General features: G+C 53.5%; 1 protein-coding gene across 6 annotated transcripts in view; it reads right to left on the minus strand.

The window, feature by feature from the left end:
* Positions 1-27,672, minus strand: part of NTNG2 (netrin G2) — a 61,167-nt gene that overhangs the window by 5,481 nt on the left and 28,014 nt on the right. For 4 of the 6 annotated variants that reach the window (XM_084799603.1, XM_084799601.1, XM_084799604.1 and 1 more), the window contains exons 5-8: positions 7,759-7,931; positions 5,504-5,530; positions 4,453-4,590; positions 1,589-1,663 (exon numbers count right to left, since the gene is read on the minus strand). In XM_084799603.1, coding sequence (XP_084655729.1) covers positions 1,589-1,663; positions 4,453-4,590; positions 5,504-5,530; positions 7,759-7,931 — 413 coding nt within the window. The remainder of the gene's footprint in view (positions 1-1,588; positions 1,664-4,452; positions 4,591-5,503; positions 5,531-7,758; positions 7,932-27,672) is intronic. The other 2 variants (XM_084799605.1, XM_084799606.1) reach the window with 2 other exon arrangements.

Genomic DNA, 27,672 nt, shown 5'->3' on the forward strand with positions numbered 1-27,672 from the left:
AGCGATGACTGTGTTCCCACTGCCTCTGGCCCCCTGAGGGCATCTATGAGTCCTCTGGAACAATCCTCAGACACCTCCCCCATCCCCCTAACACCCTCACCTGCAGCTACGTTTGCTGACATCGAGAAAGCAGACACTGGTTGAAAGCAAGTGACACTGCCCTTCTGCCCTTTGCCTCCGTACCCCAACTTCCCCCGGGCATCAAATCCCCGACTCTAAACCTGGCATGAAAGGCTGCCCCTTTGGGCTGTAGAGATTGCTCCGTGGTTAGGAGCACTTGTTGCTCTTGGAGAGGACATGGGTTCAATTCCTCCCACTCATGTGTTGCCTCCAGTTCCAGTGTTTTAGAGGCTCTAGCACCCTCTTCTGTCCTCCATGGGCACCAGGCACACATGTAGCACCCAAACATACATGCGAGCAAAATGTTCATATACATAAAATAAATATACTTAAATATTTTAAAGATGGCATCTTCAAGCCAGAGGTGGCAGCACACGCCTTTAATCCCAGCACTTGGGAGGCAGAGGCTGGTGGATAGCTGTGAGTTCGAGGCCATCCTGGTCTACAAAGTGAATCCAGGACAGCCAAGGCTACACAGAGAAACCCTGTCTCAAAAAACAAAAACAAAACAAACAAACAAACAAAAAAGGCATCTTCTCTGTTTCTGAGGACATCTTTCTGCTCCAGTTTGGATGGGTTCTTTGCTGTCCTTGGATGCAACTCACCCGAGTCATCAAGCCAAGGACACAGGCAGCACCACCTTTCCCTGCCTGGAATCCCACCGGGACCCAGCCCCATTCTTGGAGGCGAGCATGATATGGCTCTGTGCTTCCCCCTCTAGTGGTTGTCCAGTGGGGCCAGGACAGGAGATGACTCATGTATTCATCACTAGAGAGGATGTGTTGTTGATGGTGGGACCTCTGAGTCCCCTAGTTGTGCCATCAGTTGCCAGCAGGGGGCGCTCAAAGCCCGGCTCACTCCTCAGTCATCCCTGGGGCTAGAGGGGCGCTTAAGGAGCTTGATAGGGTGGGGCAAGAACAATAGGACTGAGAACAGGTCTGCTGGGGTCAGCGGAGGACAACCTTCCATGTACACCCACCTATGGCTAGGGACGACACACACACACACACACACACACACACACACACACAGTGGGAAAATAATGTTCTACGTGGCTCACAGCCTCACCTAACTGGTTAAGCTGCCAAGTCTTTGCCTCAGGCTTCTTCTGCCACCTTCATAGTCACCCCTATTCTGGGCCCCATCAGCTGCCCAGGTATCCTGCAACCCACACTGTGACGTGGGAGAGGAGAGGACCTGAGGGACTCCCTCCTACGCACTCCGAAGCCCTTGGAGGCAGTTTAGAGATGCCATCTGTTGGCTTCCAACCATGGCAGAGTTGGGAGTAGGGGAAAGGATAGCTACCAGGTCCGTTACCTCACTGTTTTCACCCGACTCCTTTCAGTTCCTGGGAACCCCCTCCTACCCAACACCCCCATCATCTAAGCCTGCTACCCCCACAACAGAGGGAGGGGTCTAAGATGGAGCTTCTGGGGTCTCAGGCCTGCCATAGGCCCTGCCCCCATACCTGCTGCACTGGTGGACACCTGGGGCCCGAGGAAGCTGTCCCCAAGGGGGGCAACAGTAGGTGGCTTGGGCTGACCTTGGGAAGAAGAGAAGAAATCAAGTCACGCCAGGCATGATGCCCTATACCCTCCGGAGGCCCCTGTAAGAAACAGCACTACAGGCTCTGTCTACACTGGCCAAAGGATCTGGGTCCAAGTCCACTACAGAGGGAGCATCTATACTACCATAGCCTGCAGAGGAGACGCACACACTTGAACCCTGGTAGAGGAGGCCCCCGTGCCTCAGGCTCTGTGGACTTTGGGTAGCCGGCCCTTCACTGGGACACTGCTTTCTGTGTGCCGTTCCTCTTCCAACTTAATAGCCGGTCAGAACAGGGCTTGTGTGTGAAGCCTCAGGCTAATGCGGCGCTGGGGGACAGTGTCCTGGCTAGGATGCTAGACACATTGAGAAAAGTTCTAGAAGGTTCCCCCAGAGTATCCTCCCATGTCTTACTCGCCTTTCTGATCACTGCCCTTCCACCCCTGAGCCTTGGCTTGAGGACTGGCGGGGAGGGGGGACCTCATCATGAGTCACCAACTCCCCTACCCCCAACATTCAGTTCCCAGAGCTGGAACACAAAGCAAGGGCGCGAGGGTAGCAGTCACTTTGCTGAATTCGAAGGACAGAACCGGGAGATGGTTGAGGGGGTGGGGAGGTGGGTGGGTTAGGGGGAGTGGATGTCTTCCCTTTTGGAAAGGGATTACCCATGGTTGTTGATGGAGAAAGAAAAAAAAAATTCTACCCATTAGAAAAAAACGGCGGGAGATTCCCAGCTGGGAGCCTGAAGCCTTTGGACATCAAATTGACATTAATGTGGTATTCAGTGAAGAGACAAGGCTGCAGGACCCAAATTGGCAAGGGCTTAATTAGAGGCCTGATAAAACCACCCGAAGGCATCTTGCTTCTGAGCTTGGCTCCCTCTACCCCGTTGAGGAGGCCTGGGAGGACCAGGCTCTCCAGCCTGGCTTCCAACACAAACGCTGCTTGACAATAGCAGGAGAGAGAAACATCTGGGGCTGAGGTTTCAAGGCCCCACTGGGCTGTGGCCAAAGAGGTCTGAGGAGCTGGAGGAGGGGCCGGGAGGAGAATGCTTCTGCCTGGGTTCTGGTGCGAGATGCCCGGGTGTCCCGTCTTGTGTGCCAAGACTAGACAGGGGTCCTTTGGAACCAAGGACCCATGGCAGCTAGATCTTAGCAGCGGGACCATCTCCAAGTACCTGAGACTTCAGGGCAGTGGCAGTAGGGGACAGGGACAGTGAATGGTGTCAGCCAGCCCTGTGCTCCAGCTTAGACTGCATCTTTCCTGGGTCCTTGGGAAGCTGTTTCTCTTTTTGCTTTTTTTTTTTTTAAAGCAATTTGATTTACACCACAGATGCAGCAGCTTCTGCCTAAGCCTCTGTCCCCTCCCCCAGTGAGACTAGGAAGATATCACTGTGCAGCCAGCCAGGCATCTACATATACAACTGGCATCCAGACCAAAGGTGTGCCAAGTGTCCCAAGGACTCTGGGCACAGGCCACACAGGAGCTAAGGATGTCCCAGATGAGAAGGTGCAGGCCGCTGGCTGTTCCCTTGAAGCCACCTCCTCCCCTTAATGCTTGGCCGTCTAGCCCACGGCTCAGAATTGCAGAGCAGAACTGACAGTCATTCGAAGTTCGCTATTGCTGCCTGGAGTATGGGCATGCCTCTGGCTCACAAGCAAAAGTCCTGGAGTCGGCCAGCCCTTTACCCCAGGAGGATTTCACAACTCAGATCCCACCCTTCTGGAGAGCCCACACCAGGCCTCCTCCGTCTTCTCATATTTAATGCCCAACTTCACTGTCTGCCCCACACCAGCCACACAAAAGCAGTTTCCAAGTGGGTCTGAGGTTCCTCAGTACCTGACAGTGGTTGCCTGTCTCCCTCCCACATGGATGACTGGTCAGTGGCAGAAAGCGCACCCCTAATCCTTCCTGCTTATATTCCCCGCCCCCTCTGCCCATCATGGGCTTGGCAAAGTGCAAAGGTCTCCAGAGGAGGCCGAGTCTGCTAAGCCTCAAAGCCAGGATTTTGCCACCTGAAAGCCTTCATCTCCTTGGCCAGCCCCCTGCACCATCCCCCACAGAGAGGTTCAGAGAGAACCCCCGAGCTGAGGGCCTAGGAAGGTGACTTCCTCAAGGCTGTCAGTTGACCTGGAGAGGCCACTCGGTGTCGCAGCTAGAGACAGGACAGAATGTGGGGTGGACTGCTTCCCCGTCCTCAGATGTTGCCTGCCATGGGGCAAGGAGTGAAAGAGAAGAAAGGTCAGAGCTATCCAAGGAACAGGAAGCCCCAGTCAGGTCTCTCCTGAAAAATCTGGTTCTTTCCAAGGTGCCTCCTGCCCTGATCTCTTCCACTTATCCAGCTGTTTCCCCACTGGCCAGCACCTGGACAGAGGAGCCAGTAAGTGGCCAGTAGGGACAGAGCCTGAGCCAGCTCCACGGATGGCCTACAAAGCATGCCTGGGTGACAAGGCATCATCTCTGCCTGAATATCTGAGTGGACTTGCTGCCCTGGGCACCCTCCTACCAGGCCCTGTGTCCCCTTGGCTACACTGGCCTCTGGGCCCTTCTTTATAATCCTGGAGGGACAAATAGGAGACAGTTCTGGGAGCTGTGGTGGTTGCCATGGCTAAGGCTCCTGCTGGGTGGTGTCCTGAGATGGCCTGGGGACCGCCTCAGCCAGTGTGTTTATGGAGCTAGGATGCTAGTAGCTTCTACTCTAAGAAGCAAGCAAGCGTCTGCTCTTCCCTGGGTGAGGGAGGCAAGAAGAGAGGGAACAGGCACCCCTAGGTATAATCTCATACCTACCTGTGGGCAGCGGGGTGCTGGGGGCTGTAGGGACTTGGATGGTAGACGTGGAGGGGACAGAAGTGATAGGGCCCCTCCTTGTGGCCTCAACGGCCATAGGGGCTTTGGGGACAGGGCCTTTGCTGGACCTGCTGGTACCTGGCAAGACATGGAGAAAGCAAGAGAGGGTGGGGTAGGGGCATCCCAGAGATGCCTTTCCTTGCTCTGATGCTGGGGGCAGATGCCAGCGATGCCTGCAGAGTCCACTTTCCCAGACAGGGGTCAGCCTGGCTGAGGCAGAACAGTCAGGCAGGACGTGTCCCCACAGAAACCTGACGGATGGTGGTGAAGTCCTTGGAAGCATCCTTGAGGCTTGGGGTCAGTTTGTCACCGACAAGCAGCCCTTTTCTGCTGACTCTCGGACTAGTAGAGAAGGTCCTTTGGGGGCAGGGGTGAGTTTGCAATGCTTCAATGAGATGTGACAGTGCCCTGCTTGGCACAGCCACCCTGGCCCCACTGAAGGCTTGGGAGGACCAAGTGGATGGGAGTCGGCAGGTGCCTACATCAGCCGCCCTCACCATCCTTGGGATTTCTAAGTCACTTGCATTCTTGAGGTGCTCCTCCCCAGCCTGACACACTAGCCACCCAGAGCGTTGGGATCAGAGCTGGCCTCTTCCAGCCTTATGGCAAGAGCAGAGGCTGGCTGCAGAGGCTGCCTGGAGGAGGTACCAAACGGTCACACTCAGGGGACAGACCCTGCCGCTAGTGGAGAAGCACCCACTCCCGCCCCCTGTTCCTGCCTGTGTACAAAGGACAGAATGGAGTGTGGGAGAACAGAGGAGTCATTTCCACCCAGGGGTCTGGGGACCAAAAACTGCACCAAGGCCCTGTCCTTCTTTCAAAGCAGCAGGAGAAAGCTCCTAGGAGACCCAAGGTGAGAGGTGGAGAGACAGGATGGGTGTGATGAGGTGCAGTAGGGAGCACAGAGGCCAGGCCCAGAGACACAGCAGCCCCTTTATGGCCAACTCTCCAGGCTTAGCCACAGAGCCTTGTACAGAATGCGGGTACTTACTGCCAAAGGCGGAGCCCGCAGCTGCACCTGTAGGGGCACAAGAAGGTTAACAGTGTTAGACACAAGGCTTGGCGACCTCCACCTGGCACAGGGCAGTGTACAAGAAAGGGGAGGAGACTTAGAGGGCCTGAGACTCCCTGTCACAGGGGAAGCGTCAATGGGCCCTCTTACCACTTGACTGCCTGAAGGCTGATTTTAGTGCATTTTGCAGATGGGACACTGTGACAAGCGTTCCTTGCTGATTAACCCCAACTTTCAGGTCCCCTAGGGAAGGATGATGTTCTCACAGACAGGGTTATTAGCAGGGAGTTGAAGTGTGGCCTTCTGGGATGCATGGCAACGTGAGAGGTTGCATCCAAGTCTCCTCTCTAGGTGATCTGTGCCTCTGCAGGAGAGGAAGCCTGGGGCTGTGGTTTGACCAGTGATGCCACCATCTCTGAGCAGAACGGCCACAAAAGGAAGGTGTAAGTCCTGGCTTTGCCCCCAGGTGGTTCTGAGAAAGGACTTGTGGTGGGGACAGTGAGCTGGGCGGGGCACATCGTCCTCCTGAGACCTACGCCAGGCTTTATCTGCACACCTTGGCAGGTACCACACGCAGGAGATAGGAATATGGGAGCCGAGAGCAAGCGCTCATAGATGCTGGGAGTGGAGCGTAGAGGCAAGGGGGCCCCAGAGGGTGAGGAAGTCACAGGGGTCCGGTGGGAAGATCCAGTCCCTAGAGACTGGACACAGAGGATTCTGGCTTTGGGAATAAGGAGTCTTGGAGGGAGGGGGGCAGGATGGTTGCACAGGGGCCTTGTACTTTGGGGAGACTGACAACTTAGGGCTTCATTCCCAAAGCTTTGAAGTAGGTAGGCACCTAGGAGGGGGGGGTGCCCCTGTGATTGCGAAGAGGAGGTCCCGGAGAGGAGGTAGGTGGAAAGAAATGGGGGTGAGGCGGGAGGAGGTAAGACACACAAAAGCTCCTGTGGGGTGTGTCTGTCTGCTGGTTAGGCAAGGCATGAGGCCAGTGGTCCTAGGTGTTCGGCAGGTAGGAGTCTTGGTCCATGATGGTGAGAGTGACAGGTGGGGAGGCTGAGCGAGAAACCAGACAGGTGATGGGCGTGGGGTATGGCCATAGGACAGATGGAGGGGAGACAAGCTCACTTAGTGAGAGATAGCAAAAGGACTAAAGGAGGGTCCAGGATACAAAGAGATGGGGGAGAGGCACCCAGGAGGAGGGAGATAGACCAGGCGCAGGCCAGCAGCCCGCCAAGCCCCCTCTGTGCCTTTGAAGACCCTCGAGTGCCTCGAGGTGCTTAGCAAGTCACCCCTTCAAAGGCTTGTCACATCGCCGGCTGTAGCCCACGCACACCATGCCTGTCACCGTCTGCCTTGCCGCAGCTTTTAGCTTTGATCAGTCTAAAGCCACATGAATCTTTTAGGGGCGAGGGAGGGTGCCAGATGGGACAAGCGATTTGGGAACTGTGTGGACCCTGGCTCTGTTTTTGGATCCTGAGCTGCCTGAGAGTGGCTGTGGAACCGGAAGGCCACTGGACTGGGTGAGCCTCCGGGTGCTCATCTGGAGGGTAGGTTAATCACGGCTGTCCTGTGGTATTGTAAGGGCTCAAGGAAGCATCATGTGTGGCATCTGATCCTGGGGCAGCCTCAGCTTGGAACAGGTCATTTGATGCATTTCACGTGTCAGGGGTTTAAGAAGCTAGCCTTGGCTGCCCTCTGCTTGCGGCCCAGAGACTTGTGGGAGCTGTGATTTCATGAGACCTCTTCTGGAAGTTCCTCAAAGGCTGCTCATGATGCAGACCTGTGTGGGTAAAATTCTCACATGCTTCCCTTGATGGCTGAGGAAAGTGGGGGACTAGACTGGGCTGAGAGCAGGGGCTCAGACAAGAGTCTCAAAAGACACTTCTGCACCATGTGGGTGTTAACACTTGACTGCCGGCGGCTGGGCTGGGGAAGCGGTGTGCCAGAAGCACCATGTGACATGTGACATATATCCCATAAGCATCCTTGTGAGGGTGCGTTCAGCTGTACCCCTGTACCTCCACAGAGTACAGAGGAGATGGGAGGAAGGTTGGCCTGCCTGTGACCAGGGCTGCAAGTGCGTCATAGAAGACGTGTGTGTCCCCACACCAGCTGCCCCCTCCCTCCTCTGTGCGTTTGTGTGTGCATGCACGCACATACGCGAGCATCTGCACGTGTGAGCTACAGTTGTGAGCACAGGATGAGGTCTGCTGCTGGACAGGCTACATACGTACAGGCGTTGGGAGAGCCATGGGGCAGCGGCAGGTAGGAGCCAGCTCGCCAGGCCCGTGTGCGGAAGTTCTTCTTGCACTTGCCACAGTCGGGACCCGTGGTGTTGTGCTCACACTCGCACTGCAGGCTGCCCTCGCGCACTGTGCACAGGTTGGCATGCAGGTTGCATTTACACCTGAGGAGACCAGAAGACGGAGGAGGTCAGTGAGCTAGCTCCAGGGCGGGCCGCCTGGCCTCTGCTGAAGGCAAGAACTCCGGAGCAGGAGTGGCCAGGTCTGTGCTGAGCTGCCCTAGAAGGGACTCTGGAGGCCAGTGGTCCAATGCACACTCAGACTGTCCTTCAGGGAGAGTCCAGACTTCCATTCCCATGGTTCGGAGACCCCTCCCAGCCAGGGTGCTCTGGATCCTGTGAGGGTCTGGCTGCTCTCCGTGGCCGGATTCCTAGACTTCTGCTTTTGGATGGGGAGAGACTCCTTATTCCAGATGTTTCAGCAATCTGATTGCCATAACTCCTTTTTATTCTTTTTTTTTTAAATCTTTTGGGAGAGCATTTCACATAGCCCTGGCTGGCCTTGAATTAGCTTCATAGCTAAGGGTGACCTTGAACTTCTGATTTTCCCACATCCAGCCCCCCAAGTGCTAAGAGTACAGATATTGGTTATCATATCCATTTTAAAGTTTGTGTGTGTGCCTGTGCGTGCGCGCACACATGTGTGTGCACTGGAGATTTAACCCAAGGCTTTGTGAACACTAGGTAAACACTTGACCCGGCAAGCCACACCCCTATGCCCACCTTAGCTCTTCACCGAGGTGGGTAGCGGGTGACAGGCAGCGAACCATGTTCCAGCACACCTGTGCATACAGAGCTCTGGCTGAAGACTGCAGACCCAGGTGCTTGAGGGTGACAGAGAGAACCCCAGCCCCTCAGCCCTGTCAATTCACCCACACATGTATTATTCAGCATTTATTCAAATATTCATAGGCACCTTATCATTGTGCAAACTGGTAAATAAAAGGAAAGTGATAAGCATGAATTTTGCCTGTCTTTCATAAGCTCTACCTCGCTCGGGGTAACCTGAAGTTGATGAAGGGACATTGCTTTTTATAGAAGTATTTCATGATAGAATTGAAGACCCTAAAAAAAAAAAGAATTGAAGACCCTAAGAACGGAGGGCTCCTGGCACTGAGCCACGACAGCCCAGAACGTCGCAGGTGACACAACCAGAGCGGGAACTTTCCGGAAGACCACTTACCACTGGAATGGAATTTGAATCACACCAAAGCTGGACTAGAAATGCAGAAAACAGAGCAACACACTAAATGCCACCAAGTGGGATGCAGCCCAGAAGGTGCTGGCAGGGACCGGCTGCTCAGAAGACGGATGGTGGATGGTGGTGATGGCTGTGAAGGGCGGGGGACCCCAGCGAACCTCAAAGGCGTGTCAACCCGGGACCGAGTGTGTACCTGGCTGGGCCTTGGTGGGAACACACTCAGACGAACGCCAGCTGTGCCTGGAGGACACATGGCAATCAATACCAAAGGTGTTTACACTAAGCGCATATCAGCTGTCACGATGCTGTCTCAAGGTCTCTGTCTTTTAGAGAAATCCAGAAATATTTACAAGGGCAGTTATGGAACAGCTGAGAGTGGCTTTTGAGTGAGAGAAGGGCCACATAGCAGAAACACTAAGGAAAAGAGAACCCCAGATGGAGGCTGGAGCAGGAGGCTCTCTTGTGTGTGTGTGGGGGGGGGGCTGGGGAGCAGAGGAAAATGTGATGTTCTTCACCGGCCAAAGTTAAAGAGAGAGCTAGACGTGATGGTGCGCACCTACAATCCCTGGTGTTCAGGAGGCTGAGGCAGGAGATCTCAAGTTCCAGGTCAGCCAAGACTATATATAGAGAGAGTCTTTGCCTAGAGAACCAAACCAAACCCACAAAATTAGTGGGGAGTGGGAAGGCGAGCAGGTGTGTGTGCCTTATTCTGAGATGGGCAGACTCCCAAGATACAGTGTCAATATTTGGAAAAAGCGAATTGTAGCCGGTATGATGAGTGGACTCTTATTTTTATTAAAATATGCAAGGAAAATATTTATAGGACTCCAGTAATGTAGCAGGCTTTGAGCTGGGGTGTTAAATGCATTGGATAAGTTAAACGGTTGGCAACAAAGAGTGGGGTCTCTGCTCTGATGGGCACCGGCTCTAACTAGGAGATGCTGCTGATAAAAGGCCAACAACGAGGGGGCAGTGGCAGGAGAAAAGGGACAGAATGGGGGGACAAACAAATAGCACATGGGGCCGTTTTAGGGCAGAGAGACCGTCCCCTGTGAGGTTGTGATACATGCATGTTAGGCTGCTAGGGAATCTGGCAAAATCTGGACTTCAATGAGCAAGTGTGTTCACAGTGGGAACCGCCACACCCCAGAAGGATGAGATGGCAAGCATACCATGCACTGTAGGGGGAGGTGACTGGGGGGTGGGGCTGCCTTCCCACCCGTCTGTGAACCTGCCCCATAAGCAGCAGTATTAGGGCCAGTGGCAGGGGGCGGGGGGGGGGGGTGTAGCTCTTCAGTTATGCTTGCCAACTGCTGTGCGAAGTGCTACCCAAAGGACCTGGGGTTCCCAACCCCAGGGGTGGAGCAGATAAAAGGCTCCAGGAGAAAATGTCTCTGAACTGAAATCTGAAGGACAGTCTAGAAGCGGGGAACCTTCTAGAAAGAGCAAGAGCACGAGGAGGTTCCTGTGACGGAGAGGAGACTCGAATGGTGGTGGTTGAGGGCACCCTACTGAGGCACAAGGAGCTAGTTGGTGTTTTACAGCACTGTGGCTGCTCTGGGCACATGGGTTTTCTGGGGGACCAAAACCCAGGCAGGAAGTCGTCAGCCATCTTGGGTCCCCATCATGCCCAGTGAACAGCATCATCCCATACTTCTGGGACCTGCGGAGTGGCATGCCAGGCCCTGGGCCCTATGCCCTGCATGGGCTTGGGGGAGATGTCTGCCAATTCCTTTCCCCCTTCCTCATGCCCCCCTCGCCAGCCTGGCCTGGGTGATGCTCTGTGTCCCATAGGCCATTGCTTATATGCTCCCAGAAGGCCCAGCACCCCTTGCCTCCTCACATCTGCACCATGCATATCGAATACCCCTTGTCATCCTTCCTCATGTCTTCTTGTCTCTTCCTGTGCCTGTGACCCCGACTAGCAACAGACCTCAGCAGGCTGACAGCTTCTGGGGCAGACCCCAGCAGATACCCACCAGGCGGCCTGCTTTCTATGGCCTCCTGTATTCATGTTATCCTGATATGTAAAGGAATTAAGTCACAGGAGGCCCCCAGTTGACAGCGTTTCCTCCCTCAACCTTTTGACTTTATGATGGAGCAGGAGCGTACCCTGGGAGCCATTCTGTTTACACTCTTATACGGAACTTGCTTAGTGTGTGGCACTTCTACCTCGTCCCGGGCTAATCACCGAGAAAGACATGAATGTGCTTAAGGCTGTGGTGTGCAGCAGATGAGGCTCCATTGGAGTACAATTCCACTGTAAGTTAACATGCCCTTCATCCAGCTGGGTATGGTGGCACACACCTCTAACCCCAGCACTCTGGAGGCAGAGGCAGACAGATATCTGTGAGTTCGAGGCCAGCCTGGTCTACAAAGTGAGTCTAGGACAGCCAGGGCTACACTGAGAAACCCTGTCTCAGAAAACAAACAAACAAACAAACAAACAAACAAACAAAAAACCAGTGCTGTATATCCAAGTGATGAAATATTACACAGTCATGAATAGATGTGTCAAGGACCATTTCCAGCTGCAGGGAACATTCTGAATGCGAGGGCAGAAGGCTACAGTTCCCAAATGTTCGCATTCCACACTCCACTGTCACCTTCCTCTTATAGATGAGGGCACAGAGCCAGAATCCAACTCCAGGGGTCAGAAGGCTCACACAGGATAGAGCTTGGATCATGACAAAGGAAGACATCAAAGTGGACACAGTAAAGCCCAACGGGGAGCTCATGCTTGTAATCAGCCCTGAGGCAGGAGGATTACCACAAGTTTGAAGTCATCCTTGGCTCTGAAGTGAGTTCCGGGTCAGCCTGAGCTACATTGTGAAGCCCTACCTGACCTCCCTTCCCACAAACTACACACACACACACACACACACACACACACACACACACACACACACCCCTGTACCCTTAACCTCAAAAGAAAGACAAATGGATGGTGGAGGGAGGGGCAGGGTCACAAATAATTTCTACTTTCTTCTATGTCAGTTTTCTCCCCTCTGACACAGTCTTGTGTATCCTCGGCCTCCAATTCCTTGTGTAGCTAAATCTGACCGGAACTTTTGATCCTCGTTTCCACCTCCCTCCACATCCAGAGTGTTGGGATCACAGGCTGGTGTTCCTCTTGGGAACACTGGGCCCCAGGAACCTAGGGTGACAGAAATCCATGTAAAGGAAGGTCCCGTGCCTGAGCTTCTTTGGTCAAGCCTGGAACGGTGCCCTGACACCCACAACAACCCAGTTCACGACGCACATTAGTGTACCAAAGCCTCTGGGAAGTTCTTCAGGAAAGACATCTTTTTGACTTTGACAGAAATTTGTTTTGCAAAGTGTCCCTGACCTCCAAAATTTCAATTTTCCCCCTTCTTCTGAATTCTTATTTAACACCCTGCTGAGCTGGCTGGAGAGGAAACACCCAGTTGTGGAAAACCAGGAGTTTATTCCACACCTCTGGCCTGAGAGGGGGATATTTTTAGACATCAGCTACGCAGAGAAAAGATTGCCATCAACTTTGGGTGATAACATTGACCTTGGCTTATTAAAAATGCATAAAAGATCAGCTGGACCTGAGAAACAGACCGAACCCATGTTAACAGAAGGCCGGCTCCTAGAGCCCAGCAGCCTGGGTGGCGCAGGAGGGGAGTGGCTGCTACAGAACTGAGAAGCACACCCCCCACCTCCCCACCCCCCACCTCCCCACCCCCCACCTCCCCACCCCCCCACCTCCCCACCCCCCACCACCTTAGCTCTGTTCAGGCCTCACCCTGCCAGCCCCAGCCCTGCCCTGTCTTCTGCCAGAACACAGAAGGCATCCTGGTGTTGGCAGTGCCACGAGGACCAGGAGAGCCCTGGCATAAGGAGGCTGCCCAAGGACCACTGGTCTATACCATCCCAGCTAATGGCAGATGCTCTTACTCCCCCTGACTTCGCAAGTACTTCTGGATGGCTTTGCCTCTATGGGGTGGCGGTGATGGCGGGGGTGGGGTGGGGTGGGGAACTTCACGGGCTTACCTTCTCCTTCCCGCTCTCTCTACCTCTGTCTAGCCTGAGTTCTGACCTTGATACCCTGTGGGCCTTCGTACATGCTGCTCCTTCTGCCTGGCCCCTGCCTCAAGGCTCTTGCCTCCTTTACAGAGCTAACACTTTGAGGCAAATTGAACAACAGTGTCACTTCTTGCGGGGGGGGGGGGGGCGGGGGGGACTGGGGGGGGGGACATCCATCAGCCATGTTTCCCATCAGCCTGCTATGCCTCCACCACATTGGCCGCAAACACCACGTTCAGAGTTGCTTGCTGTGGTGGGGTGCTTGAGATAATTCAAGGATCAAAATGCGTGTTAAATGTTAAATGCAACCCTACATACTCTCAGATACACACCCAAGAGAAATGAATCTTGTTTTGAATTCCTGCTTCCAAAGCCGGAGACCACCCATACCTACTTACAGATACATGAAATGTAGCGTGTTCAGAGAAAAGAGTGTTATTCTGTCACAAAAAGAAGGGAATGCTGGTTTATACTGCACCTGGGTGAACCTTGAAAACATGATGCTGAGCAAAATCAGGCAGATACAATGTATAAGTCGGTTGCCACTAACTGCCCATAGAGACCTGCCTGGGCACACGGACCTGCCCTGGGGGGCAGTTGGGCTACTGTGGAGAGTGAGGATTGTGGGCAGCAGGATTTCCTGCTAGGAGGTGTACTGGCGCACTTTAATCCCAGCACTCTGGAGGCAGAAGCAAGTGGATATCCGTGAGTTCTAGGCTAGCCTGGTTTATATAGTGAGTTTCAGTCCAGTCAGGCCTGTACAGAGAGGCTATCTCAATAGAGACAGACAGATAGACAGACAGACAGACAGACAGAGAGGGGGTTGGGTTGGATTTTTTTTTTTTTGCTGTTGTGTTGTTTTTTGTTTTTGTTTTGTTTTGTTTTGCTTTTTGATACAGGGTTTCTCTACATAGCCTTGGCTGTCCTTGAACATGTTTTGTATACCAGGCTGGCCTCGAACTCAGAGATCCACCTGCCTCTGCCTCCAGCAGGCTGGGATTAAAGGTGTGTGCCACCACCGCCTAGCTGAGAGAAGTTCTTTTTGATGGTCTCATGTAACCCAGGCTAGCCTCAAACTCCCTATGTAGATGAAGTCGGAAAATTTTAAAAATCACATTTGTTTTGTGTATGCAAGTGCCGTGGAGCATGTGTGGAGGTCAGAGAAGAGCTTTCAAAAGTCAGTTTTCTCCTTTCATCATGTGCAACTCAGAGGTTGAACTCAAGTTGTTAGGATTGATGGTAAGTGCCATCTCACTAGCCCCCTGTGAATCTTAAAGGGCACTGAATCCCGCTTTAAACGGGTGCGTGCATAGCATGTGAGCTCGGTCCAGCAGAGCCGAGGTGAGTGAGTCACGTGAGTGGCGGAAACCCCAGAACAGGCTGAGTGGCAACGTCTTTTCCATCAGACACTTGTTTTCTCTGGCCTTCGAAGGTTCTGAGCAAAGGCAGCTGGCCCTGAAGGTCCCACTTTGAGTGAGAACCAACCTGCGAGCTCTTTGCACTACCCACCCAAATATGCAGATGGGGAAACAGGCCTGGGAAGGCCACAGAAGCACTGTGAGCCAAAGGTGGTACCAGTCTGGAGTGCAATAGTCAGCCAGACCCACAGCTGCTCTCCATGGCTGACCACCCAGTGGCCCTAGAGCCAAGGCAGACATTGAGAGGTGCAGTGGTGGGCGGGGCTTCTGCCCAGCACAGGTACATGTGTTATCAGCCAAGCTGGGTTTCCATTTGCTCATCTGTAGAATGGGCGCACAAATCCCTTGTGTCTGGGTTGTCATGGAAACCAGTGATGCTGGCCACAGTGAGTGAAGGACTGATGGACAGGCACTGCATGCACACGTATGAAAGGCTGGCGTGACACAAAGCTCTCTGCACACAGTAGGTGCCCACTCATGGGGGCTAGTTCCTTTCTCGTCCTTTCCCAGAGCCTGGGAGGTGGTGGCCCTGATCCCCGGTTCTTGCTGGCCCCTTACTTGTGGTAGCCATAGGAAAGAATGCTGACCTTTACCCTAATCTGTTAGGCCCTGCAGAAGGTGGTGCGTGAGAGTTATCCCAGTCCTGAGGAGGTGGAGGCAGGAGGATCAGAAGTTCAGGGTCATCCTCAGCTACCTGCAGAGTTGGAGGCCAGCCTGGTCTACACAAGACCCCGTCTCAAAAGAAGAGGAGGGGGAGGGAGCAGTTAAAAAATACACGTTCGATGAATACTGATTCCATTTCTGGCGTCCGAGGTCTAATTGGCTGGCTCTCAGACAGACATGAGCTCCAATGCGCAGCTGCTCCACCCCACCCGAGACACAGACACACTCTTCTTCCAGCTCAAGCCTTTGTCCTGTGACTTTTCTTTCCTAATCTAGAAGACCCTTGGGAGATGAAGTAAGGAAAATAAATAAGCAAGCATGTGAGTGATTCAGAGTGCCGCTACCCTCCCCCCCCAGCACCTGCAGTATTAACCAAATCCTGAAAACACCCACAAGACCCCACTCCTTCCCTCTCCCCCCTTTCCTGGGTGAGAAGGCAGAAGCTCTACAGGTCAAGGCCATTACTCAGGTCTCTGGGGGGGGGTGCCAGGGGGGGCAGCAGAGGGCTGTGGAGGAGTCGTGCGGCCTGGGTCCTCTGTGTTGGACCGCCAGGCAGAGCACATAGACAGACACCGTGGGTGGCCCCGGCCGCTGGCTGCACTCTTGTTTCCGAGGCCTGTCCGTCATCCAGGAGTCATTTCTCCCAAGGGTCTCTTAACTGATTTTGACTTTGAGAACCACCAGTTCACTAGGAAACCATGGCCTGGGCTGCCTTTCTTTACTGCTAAGTTCTTCTCAACTCAGCCATCAGAATACATTATTTAATCATGTAGAAAAAGCACAGGGTGGGCCAGGCCGCAGGACCTGCCAGGGGCAGGTGGAGCCACCAGTCCCCTTCTCACTGCTGGGATGGTGGGGACCGAGGGCTGGGGGTGGGTGTGCTCTCAGTGGTGGGGACCGAGGGCTGGGGGTGGGTGTGCTCTCGGTGGTGGGGACCGAGGGCTGGGGGTGGGTGTGCTCTCGGTGCTGGCTCAGCAGCCACCTTCTGGCCCAGACCTTGTGGTTAATTCTCTGGGTGACCTTGAAGGGTTATTCTCTGGGTCTCAGTTACAAAAGAAGCGCTTGGATCAGACCTTGGATTTTTTTTCAGTCATTTAAAGTTTCCTAAGTGCCTAGCACACTGCCTGGCTACCTAGTAAGCACCTGGCTTCTGTGGGGAGCGGGGAGGAAGGAAGGAAGAAGACAGGGGAGGGATGCAGGGAGGGAGGGAAGAAGGAGGAGAGGAGGAAGGAAGGAAGGAAAGAGGAAGAAGGAAGGAAGGAGGGAAGAGGAGAGAGGAAAAACTCAAACTCTCGGCGCCAGTCCTACGCAAACACGATGGCCAGTGTCTGGGTGGCCGGTGGCCTGGGACCTGGCAGCAGGCTCTTGCTATGGGAATAGAGGGCTGGGCTCAGAAAAGTAACACTCGCTGTGGCTGACAGCCAACAAGCACAGAGGCCAGTGGGGGGTGAGAACGCTGGACTTCCCAGTCGTTCCTGGTTGCCCCAACGAACAGCCCCCCAATGTCTCAGTGGCCAGCAAACACCAGAGCAGGTGTGACTGGCTTGAGGTCTGTAGGGTCCCCTATGGGGTGGAGTCCTGAGCCTCTGTAGGTGTCAGGGATAGCGAAGGAAGACATTGGTTGCTGCCTGAGCTGGGAGGCGTGCCTGTTTTCCTTGCTACAAGAGGCAGGAGGGTGGTCAAAGGTCTGAAGCCAGCCTGGGAAACATGGGGGGGGGGTGCTAGGGGGGGCGGTGGTGCTGGCAGGGAAACTCCATGTTAACAACAGCAGCACAGGATACAAGGGTGTATTTGAATCTCACATAAATAATACATGTTCATATAAATGTGTCCCATGAAACTAAGCACTACTTCCTGTTAATCTAAGACTTGAATCTAAGAAGGCGCCTTATATTTCACCAGCTACCCTTGTTTACCATGTGACAAGACATGCCCTCTGCCCTGGCCTGTGCCTCCTTTTAGCTTCCCGTGGGTGTACCCACTCATCCGCTGAATTCTAGCCTCATGCATCCCATAGGCATAGGGTCTCAGTGGTCTAATCTATCTTGTCCCCCACCCTTTTTTCTTTTCCTAAAGTGAGTAAGTCCTAAGTCAGCCCCTGGAGAACATGACGGTTCCAAGTCAGGGCCAGGCTCACCTCCTGGGGAAGGCACAAGCCAGACAAGCCTAGCTCTGAGGACACGTGGCAGGCCCTGCTAGATGCCTGACAGCCACATGGAGGACAGCAGGGATTCTGGCTGGTGCCAGGTCCAAGCATGCCCTGCTCAGCAGCAAGGATCAGGCAATGCCCAGGAGCTACCAGTAGGGGGCACCATCTGGGCCCCAGCCTGGCACCAGTGTGCCACAAAAATCGTGAGCTGGTCCTTCCCTCCTCTGGGCGAGAGAAACGGGTGTTGGAGCGACTCCCAGACTGGAGGGCTGCGAAATGTAGGTCAGCTCCCAAGCCAGTGAGTGATGTCAGCCGCTCCTTGGGGCAAAGAGGAGGCGGCAGGGAGTTTGGGTGAACATAGAACATGGGGTGCTGGAAATGGGCAGGAGAGGGCCCCAGGGCTGACTCCCGATGAAGGGCTAAGCCCCAAGGGAATTATGCACAGCTACATCTCCAAAATGGGGTACCCATGTGGAAAGCAGGGGAGAGCCCACCTTGTCCCCTTGTGAAGCAGCTTCTGTTCTGTATAATTGGTCCCCAAAGCCTCTTCTCTCCCTACTGCCCACCCGTTGTCACACAGGAGGCGAGCGAAGGGCAGAGTTATGGGTTCTGACCCTTTGGATAATAAAGTTGGAAGCAAAGCTAGTGTTTTGAGGCAGCCAGTGGTGCCTTCCTTTTTCTCACCAGGCAAAACATTGCTCTTCTACTTGGGGGAAAAATCGCACTGGGTCTTTGGTTATGACAAGGCAGACTCCAATTCTGTGTCGTCTGGCAAGGTGGTGGCTCCACAGGATAAGAAGAAAAAGGTCACCAGGACACTTCTTGAGGGACTCATGGGGTCTACAGGGAGCAGGGGTTTGGCTGGGTGAAGGGTGGGGTGGGGGTGGGGCGCAAGGTGGGGTGGTATCCAGCTTGAACCCAGGACAATGACACTCATGACCTGTGGTCTGGGTGGGTGGGGAGCCCCAATCTTTGGTGGGCCCTGTGATATTGGGGACAGGTCATCTGCACGTAAAGCAAGAGAAAGGTCAAGAGAGAAACTGAAGGAGCCAAAGGGCTGGAGGGCACGACACATCTGTGACCGTGACCACAGGGAGCTGGAAGGAACTGGATGTCCAGGCAACCAGCTGGACAGAAGTCCCAGATGGAGAACTTGACACTGACAGGGTCTAAAGGACACTGCCAACAAGACCCGAGCCCCCAGGAAGGAGGAAGTGATGTTTAGCTGCAGGCTGAGAGGCCACAGTGAACAGAGAGGCTGGACGATGCCAAAGTAACATGGACAGACGCGGCTCCTCTCAGAGCTGATGGCTGGCAATTGAGTTCATTGGCTAAATCAAATTTGGGCTTCTGTGCAAGCCCTTTTCTATTAAGTGCGCCGATATACATCACCTCTGCAGACTCACTGATAAACCCTGTTAGCATCCATCAGGAAGCCAGATGAAGCCCCCCATTCGCAGATGACAAAATACCGACTCCCTGCAGCTGCCAAGGACCCCTTCCCTTGAGCCGAGTACAGTGTGTGCCGACGTGAGCTAACCTGTGGGTTCTCGGATGATGAACCCACCTTTGGGTCACTTCCTCTGAGACGACCCTTAAGTGTCTCTATACCTCTGTATTTTGCCTTCTCCTCCAAGATCTCAAGGCTTCCCCCATGCCACATTTCTCTCTCCCACTCTCCTGACTGCTTTCTTTAACACAGGACCATGTTCATACAGCGCGCCCATGCATCCTCCAACTGTCTCTCTTTGACTAGGTGGAATCTTCATACCCACAGCACCTCAAGTCAGAAGCCTACGAGTCTCCTGGGAAGCCCTCCTCTTGCCTCTCACCTGCTAACTCCACAGAAGCCATCCTGAGGCGGCTGCTTCCCTGCCCCCTCCGTGACCACCGTCCACCATCAGACCCGGACACAGCAGCTGTGGGGCTTGCTCTCACACGCTCTCCCAGTGCCCCTCTGCCTTTGTCACTAAGATCAGAAGCCAGGCCATGCTGCTCAAAGCCCACAGCCCCACCTCCCCTCCCCCCCAGGCTGCCACCAAAACCAATGCCTCCCCTTACCTTCAGGAACCACTGCCACCCAGTTCTGCCTACAGAGCTTCTCTCTTGCACCCACTCAAGACATCTCAGCCACTGTCACCCAGTTGCTGAGTCCTTAGGACCTCTTGCACCCATCTTAGACAACGCCTCTGCACTTGCTGTCCCTTGCTGGGAATGGCTCCCCTCCCCCATTTCCCTTCAGTGGCTCCTTGGAGGTCACCTCCTGACTGCATGGGTTCAGCTCCCATATGTGGCTTTGGTTTGTCCCAGCACTCTTTCTTTTAGGGTGTCAGCACCTCAAAGCTTTTGACCTGCAACACCTGTCGCACCCAGCAGATTGTAGGTGACAGCATGGGTTAAGTTCTACCATTGTCACCTCACGTGACTTCCGCGAACACATGGCTATCTTAACTGAATAGGATGATGCCATCTTGGATAGGGTGAGTCTGAACCCCAAGTCCCATGCTCAGAATCTTTTTTTGGGGGGAGAGGGGTGGTTTCGAGACAGAGTTTCTCTGGGTAATGTACCTGGCTGTCCTGGAACTCTCTTTGTAGACCAGGCTGGCCTCAAACTCAGAGATCCACCTGCCCCTGCTTTTTTGAGTGCTGCGATCAAAGGTGTGTGGCACCATACACGGGTCCTAATGTATTTATTTCTTTTTTAATTTTATGTGCACTGGCGTTTCGCCTGCATATATGTCTGTGTGAGAGTCTTGGACCCCCTGGAACTGGAGTTACAGACACTTGTAAGCTGCCATGTGGGTTCTGGGAATTGAACCCAGACTTCTGGAAGAGCAGCCAGTGCTGAGCCATCTCTCCAGGCCTGCTCAGAATCTTTATAATGACAGGGCAGAGGGAAAGACCAGGCAGGGTTCAGAGAGAAGCAGGCTGGGAGGAGGGATCCGCAGTAACACAAAGACTGCCAAGGCTGCCCTCAGGCCTCAGAGAACTTGGCACCTAGGTGTCCTGTCACCAAGGTAGGATGGAAAAGCTCTTGAGGTGTCAACGTTCCAGGCTGTGGCATTTTGTCATCGCAATGGAAGCCAATATGGTGCCCGAGGAAATGAGGGTGAATTGACAAGGAGTGAGAAAGGTCAGAGGGGAACTCAGAAACAATGGACCAGGGAGCCCGGGCAGGTACCAGTGCCGGCAAGAACAACTGTGAGACACCCTAACATCCTGGCATCCTAGCCAAGCCCTAGGCTCTTAGTTCCTCTCTGAAGAAGGTAGGTCCACCCCATCCAGTGTATGGACAGAGCCCATCAACCAGACGGGCCCCAGGAGCCTACAGGCCCTGACGCAGGAGACTCAGCCTGACCCCGTGCCCCCAACTCCGACAGGTTAGAGGCGAGTATACACGTCCTCCTTGGAAGAAGGCTCAGGCCAGGAGGGTGGGTGAGAGACAGTTAATGACAGCGAGTGTTGTCAGCCTGATAGATCTAGAGTCACCCATGAAAGGAGGCTCTGGGCACCTGTGGACAGTTACAAGCTTCGAGGAGCCTATGTGGAATGACAGGTAGTGAGAGAAGACCCACCTGGCAGGCAGGACCACTCTGTGGGCAGGGATCCTGGACTACATATGTCACATGCGTCCATCTCTCTCTGCTTCCTGACTACGGTGCCATGTGACCAAGCTCCTGCTGCCTTGACTTCCCGCGTGATGGACCCTAGCCCTGACCTGTGAGCTAACGGGAATCCTTTCTCTTTCAAGTTGTTTTAAATCAGGGTATTTTTAATCACAACACACACACACACACACACACACACACACACACACACACACGTATGAACACACGCACAAGTGTGCACACACCAACCACATGCACTAAATAAATAATAAGAGAATGCAAAACAGAAGCCAGATTGCCTGTCCAGAGACTGTACAGATGTTGGAGGGTCAGGGCCCTTTTGATATGAGTTCCACAGGAGCCCTTTCCTGAGCAGACCTCACATAGTAAAATCTAAGAACACATTTCTTGCAGTCTTCAGACCTTCTGCCTTCCTAAGAGTCCCCAGATGCAGGTACAAGACCCTCTGACACCCTGCAACCCAGGGTTCCTCCTCATTGCCCATGGCAGCGGATGCTGGCTCCTACTCCCCAGAAGCACTTTACACACCCTTCAGGGACAAGCTCCTTTAAACCTCACAGCCACTGCCTCCGTTCTACAGAGGTGGGAAGGAGGACTGACAGGTTAGGTCTCTTGTTCTCAGCGGTCACACCTGACAAGATTCTTACCTGGACAGTACAATATGGGAAGCCAGCTGCTTATCCACCCACCCACCCATCCACCCCCTCACCCACCCACCCATCCACCCCCTCACCCACCCACCCATCCACCCCCTCACCCACCCACCCATCCACCCCCTCACCCACCCACCCATCCACTCACTCATCCACCCATCCACCCCCTCACCCACCCACCCATCCACCCCCTCACCCACCCACCCACCCACCCCCTCACCCACCCACCCACCCACTCACTCATCCACCTCTCTATCCATCCATTCACCCACCCATCTATCTACCCACCTACCCATCCATCCATTTTCATTTTTGTGTGGTTCTGAGGATAGACTCCAGGTACACACACACACACACACACACACACACACACACACACACACACACACTAGCCTTAAACTCAGAATCCTTTTTCCATTGTCTCCTTAATACTATGGTTGTAGAGCTGCACCACCACACACTGCTCTGTCCTTTTATAAGGAAATTATAATATTCCACCACATGTGTAGACTACCTTGCATTTACCTACCTATCTCCCCAAAGACACTTGGGCTGCTTGCATCACCGGCTGTGGCGAGCCTGCTGGTATAACACGGGTACATAGGTACCTATTAGGACCTTGCTTTAGATTCTTGTGGGTGGATCAGAAGGAGAATCAATCACCGAGTCACATGTTAATTCTGTATTCAGCATTTTTAGGGGCCATTTCACATTCCCATGAGCAATGCCGATTGTTCTGTTTCCCTCATTTTAGCCATCTAACAGGTGTATACAACATCTCTTTTTCTTTTCTCCTTCCTTTTTTCTTCTTAGACAAGGTCTCTCTACATAGCCTTGGCTGTCCTAGAACTCATTATGTAGCCCACGATAGCCTGGAATTCACAGATATGTGCCTACCTCTGCCTCCTGAGTGCTGGGATTAAAGGGGTGTGCCTACACTCAGCCCTCCTCCTCTTTTAGTTGAGATAGTGCCTTACTATTTAGACCATGCTGGCCTCAAACTCACAAAAACCCATCTGCTCTGCCTCCTGAGTGCTGGGACTAAAGGCTTGTGCTACCCCACCCAGCCCCATGCATTTCTTAACCTCTAGGCCTCAGTTTCCCATTTAAGTAATGGGGACAAAGATCCTAGTGGAGCAGGGCTCAATGAAGAAACCTCAGAAAGGATGGGTGGGCGGGGCGCTAGCCTTCAAGATGTGCTCTGTAAATGATGGTCACTAGCACTGAGGGACAGCTCCGTCCCCCGCCCCAGCCTCCCACGGTTCTCTTCCCATCCATGTTTGCCATGGGGAGTCAAGGGGGACAGGGGCATGGTGTGAGTAGAAAGGCGCCTTCCTTCCCTGCTGCCTCACGCTGCCTGCCCCGCAGAGGTTTTCTCCTCTCTGTCATTTCTATTCCTGTCCTGTGACTGCACCTCCAGTTACTGGCAATCAATAGGGACAGGAGGTTTGTGAAAAAGACAGGGAGGCAAGAGAGGCGAGCGGGTCAAGGGAGGAGAAGCCCAGGGCGGGTGTGGCCCAGAGCCTACAGTGAGAGCTGCCCACCAAGCTCAGTGAAGACTCTGGGATCAAACAGGTCCTTTTCCTTCTCAAAAGTTTTGGATCCCTCCAGGGCAAAAGAGGACAGAACACAGCCAACACCGGGCACTAGGCCTGCTGAAGAGAGAGCCTGTTCCTTTTCTGCCCCCAGCTTATAAAAGCCCAGTATGGTGCTGGGTGGCACACACCTTTAATCCTAGCACTCAGGATTAAAGAGAGGCAGGCAGATCTCTGTGAGTTCTAGGCCAGCCTGGTCTATCAAGTGAGTCCAGGACTCATAGAGAAACCCTGTCTCAAATTCACCACCACCACCACTACCAAAAAAAAAAAAAAAAAAAAAAAAAAAAAAAAAAAAAAAAGACCCCAGTATGGCAGATTCCTTGGAGCCTATATATGTTTTCTGGGTAGAAAAATGTGCCTCCAGGGTAGAGCCTGGCAGTAGGAATTGGATGGCCTCCCACTTCTCTTTGACTGGTGGGAACAGCCCTCACTGTGTCAGCCCTGTCAGGGGCTTGTGTGGCTCCTGTCACAGCTGCAAGGGGCCCTGGGCTGTCAGTGCTGCGCTGCAGGGGCATTTTGTTTCATGCGGACAGGGTTTTCAAAGACTTTGGAAGACGATGCTGGTTCTTAAAGAGCAAGAGGTCGCACACAGGTGTCTGCTGTGTGTCTTCCCTAGTCTGCTGCTGTGTTTCAAGGGGCTGGCTGACTGCATTTGAAAAACCAGGCCCCTCTCCTTAAGGACCCCATTAAGGCCAAAGTCTGGGAAAATGTAAAAGCTGGCCTACCCGGTCCTCCCTTTAGGACCCCCATTAAGGCCAAAGTCTGTAAATCTTATTTGCTTGGAGAGTCCAGTTTGTCTCAAGGACAGCCCTCCTGTGCTGAGAGTCCAGCTTAACTCAAAGACAGCGAGCTTGTGTTTAAAATTTCCACTTTCCCAGAAATGTACTTACCCCTCCCAACTAAAAAAAGTTCCTAACACCCCCTGTGACTGCTTCAACCAATCACATGCTGTAAAACCAATTTCTTTATCTAAAACCTATAAAAGGCCCGTGCCTCTGCTTCTGAGGGTCTCCAACTCGAAAGAGCTTGGCAGACCCTGTTGCGTCAGCTCAATAAATTCCTATGCATTTACATTGACAACGGACTCCATCTCTCAGTAGAGACTCTGAAAATAGACTAGAGATCGCTCTAAAGGTCTCAGTCTTACACATTTCTCCACAGGCTACCCTCTTCCCTACTGCCTCTGATGACATTGTCTCCCAATGGTCCCCAGCCCTGGAGGCCATGGCCTGGCCTGGGTATGACCAGGACATCTTCCCCAGCATCTCTGTCCTTGCCTCTGCCTCCCTGCTCCCCTGCCCTCTAAGAGAAGGAAGGGGACACACTGTAATCTCATCAACAGCTCACACATGCTGGGGAGATGACTTCTATGGCTCCATATTGCAGATGAGGAAAAGAAGGCTCGGGCAGGTTTCCAACTGGCAGCTCATTTCCTGGAGTCTCTCCTCGTCCCTCAGCTCACTGGACGGGCTTTGCAAGTATTGGGCTTTCTGGACCTCGCTGCCAGCTTCCAGGCGGAAGCCGATTCATGGTGGGTCTTATAAGACTCCCCTGAGAATTTCGGGTGAGGCTCAGGCTGCGGGGACAGGATGTACATTCCTGCTCCACAGGAGCCCGGATGATCTCACTCCAGTTCCAACTCAGCTATTGGCCCAGATTCCCTGCAGTTTAAAGGCAGCCTCTCCTGCCCAGACTCTGTACCTGAGCTCCCCCACACGCAGGAGAAAATAGCTCCCACCTCCTTCCAGCGTTCTAGGAACAAGCCCCGGGGACGGGGCTGCAGGAAGCCAGAGCCCCAGGGTGCTGGTGACTGGCTTTCACTCTTAGCTCCTGGTGCAACCCTTCTGTTGCAGCCCTGCACACCCTGGTGCCCATTTGTACTAGCTCCTTAATCCCTGAGACCCCCACCAGGTGCCTCTGCCATCCTGATCCCGCCCCCGGCCACCTGCTCCCTCCTTAAAGTTGTAATTGCTGATGTGTGCAGAGCCTGGACCCACTAGTGAAACAAAAAGCTCTAGGCTTCGGAGGGGAGGTGGGGACGTTGCCTTGTAGGTACTCCTGCAGCGTTACAGGGATGGAGTCAGAGCTAGGATGGGAACCCAGGAGTCCACAAGGCCAACGCCTCCTTACGGAAAGCTGTGTGAGGCTTGCTTGACCTTGGGTGAGTCTGGCATGGGATCCTGGTTGGCTGACAGTTAGTTCAGCTGAGAAGGCAGGAGCTGTGAGGAACACTGGCCCTGCAGGGTGAGCTCCATGGGCCGGGACTAAGTGTACCTTGCTCAATGTTCCAACCTGGGCTTGTGGGCGCTCATACCCTCAATACCCCTTTGAACGGGGGGGGGGGGGCACGGATTATTTGCTGTTATTTTGGCAGCAGGTCATAGGGGGAGGCGGATGCATGGAATAAGAAAGCCCTAGAACCTGGGAACTTCAGGGGCTTCCTCTGTTGGCTCCCACACCTGCCGTCTAACTAGACCTAATTAATCAATAACGAAGCTGCCGCTTTCCTGCCAACCAGCCACCTGAAGCCCTATCTGTGAATTGATTGCCACGCTTTTGCCACCACGACAGAGAATCCCTGTGCCCACAAAGGCTGGATGCCAAAGGAGTGCTGGGACTGCCCCGCCACCGCCGCGATACCCTGCCATAGAGACAGCGGTTCCCGGTGACCCTAGTCTTGTCACAGATGTGAAAGAGAGGACCAGATATGGGGATGGGGATGGAGTGGGGGTGGGGGTGAGGGTAGGGGTGGGGGCTTGAACCTCAGGTTACAAGAGAGGTTCCTGTGACTCTGCTGACTTCCACTGGACAGGAGGGAGCCCTCTGTCCTCTAAGGCTGGGTCTTAGAAATACTGGGGATGAGGGTCCCTTGTAGCAGTGGACACAGAAAACAGGCTAGGATCCTGAGGGCCTGGGCTGCTGCTCAGTCCCTACCTGGCTGCTCAATGCTAAAATGTGTGCGCTTTTGACCTGTTGGTTGACAGCTGGGCCACCATCTAGAATCACCTGTGTGACATGACTCTGGGGCATATGTGTGTGAATTACCCTTCTTTTTTTGTTTTTTTAATGATTTATTTATTATGTATACACTGCTGTGTCTGTATGCACAGCTACACGCCAGTAGAGGGCACCAGATCTCATTATAGATGGTTGTGAACCACCATGTGATTGCTGGGAACTGAACTCAGGGCCTCTGGAAGAGCAGCCAGTGCTCTTAACCACTGAGCCATCTCTCCAGCCCTTGGTTTGTTTTTTTAAGACAAGGTCTCTTTATGTAGCCCTGTCTGTCCTGGGACTTCCGATATAGACCAGGCTGGCCTGAAACTCTCAGAGACCCACCTGCCTCTGCCTCCTGAGTGCTGGGACCAACAATGTGCGCCACTGCGACCACCTGTGGGGATTATCTTAAGTCGGTTGAGCTGGGAAGACCCACTCACTGAGGAACAACCTCTCCTTGCCTGGGATCCTGGACTGTGTAAGTGGTGAAAGGGAGCTGAGAGGCAGCCTGCACTCATCACTGTCTGCAATGAATCCCCAGCTGGGACGTGATATTCAGCAATGGTTCTTAACCTGTGGGTCACGACCCCTTTGGGGGAGTGTTGAACAACCTTTTCATGGGGGTCACATAAGACCATCAGAAAACACAGATATTTATACTATGACTTGTAACGGTAGCAAAATTACAATTATGAAGTAGCAAAGAAAATAATGTTATGGTCGGGGGTGAGCACAGCGTGAGGAGTTGTAGTAAAGCGTCGCAGCACTAGGAAGGGTGGGGACCACTGATAACCAACACGCAGCCTTGACCTCCCCACCACGATGCGCTTGCAATACTTTGAACCAAAATAAACCCTTTCTTCCTTAGGTTGCTCTTGTCAGGGCACTTTAAAATCTTTTGTAGATTTACTTATTTTTACATACAAGTGCTTCGCCTACATGGATGCATGTGTTTCGTATAGGCCAGAAGAGGGCATCAGATGCCCATGAACTGGAGTTGTGTGGATGCTGGGAACCAAACCTGGGCCCTGTGAAGGAGTACGCTTAACCACTAAGCCATCGCTCCAGGCCCCTTTCAGGGCATTTATCACAACCGGGAAAGAATGACGACAGTGGCCATCTTAGAGATGGCTTCCAGCACACTCCAGATTTGATTTTTTTTTTTTTTGAGACAGGGTTTCTCTGTGTAGCCTGGACTCGCTTTGTAGACCAGGCTGGCCTCAAATTCAGAGATCCGCCTGCCTCTGCCTCCCTGAGTGCTGGGATCACATTTGTGCACCACTGCACCTGACTATACTCCAGATGTGAAATGCCCTGTTCCTGAGTGGGTAAGTACCAGGAGCCAGGCACCCACAGCATAGGCTGCACGTGCACACCTGCCAGGCACCCGCAGCACAGGTCACACATGCACACCTGCTTCTGTCTTTCTGCCAGCTTTGAACCTGACTCTACTTCTGACTGGCTCACCTCTGTCTCCATCTCTGG

This window comes from Acomys minous, assembly GCF_964271855.1.
Source record: "Acomys minous genome assembly, chromosome: 10".
In the NCBI taxonomy this organism is placed as follows: Eukaryota; Metazoa; Chordata; class Mammalia; order Rodentia; family Muridae; genus Acomys; species Acomys minous.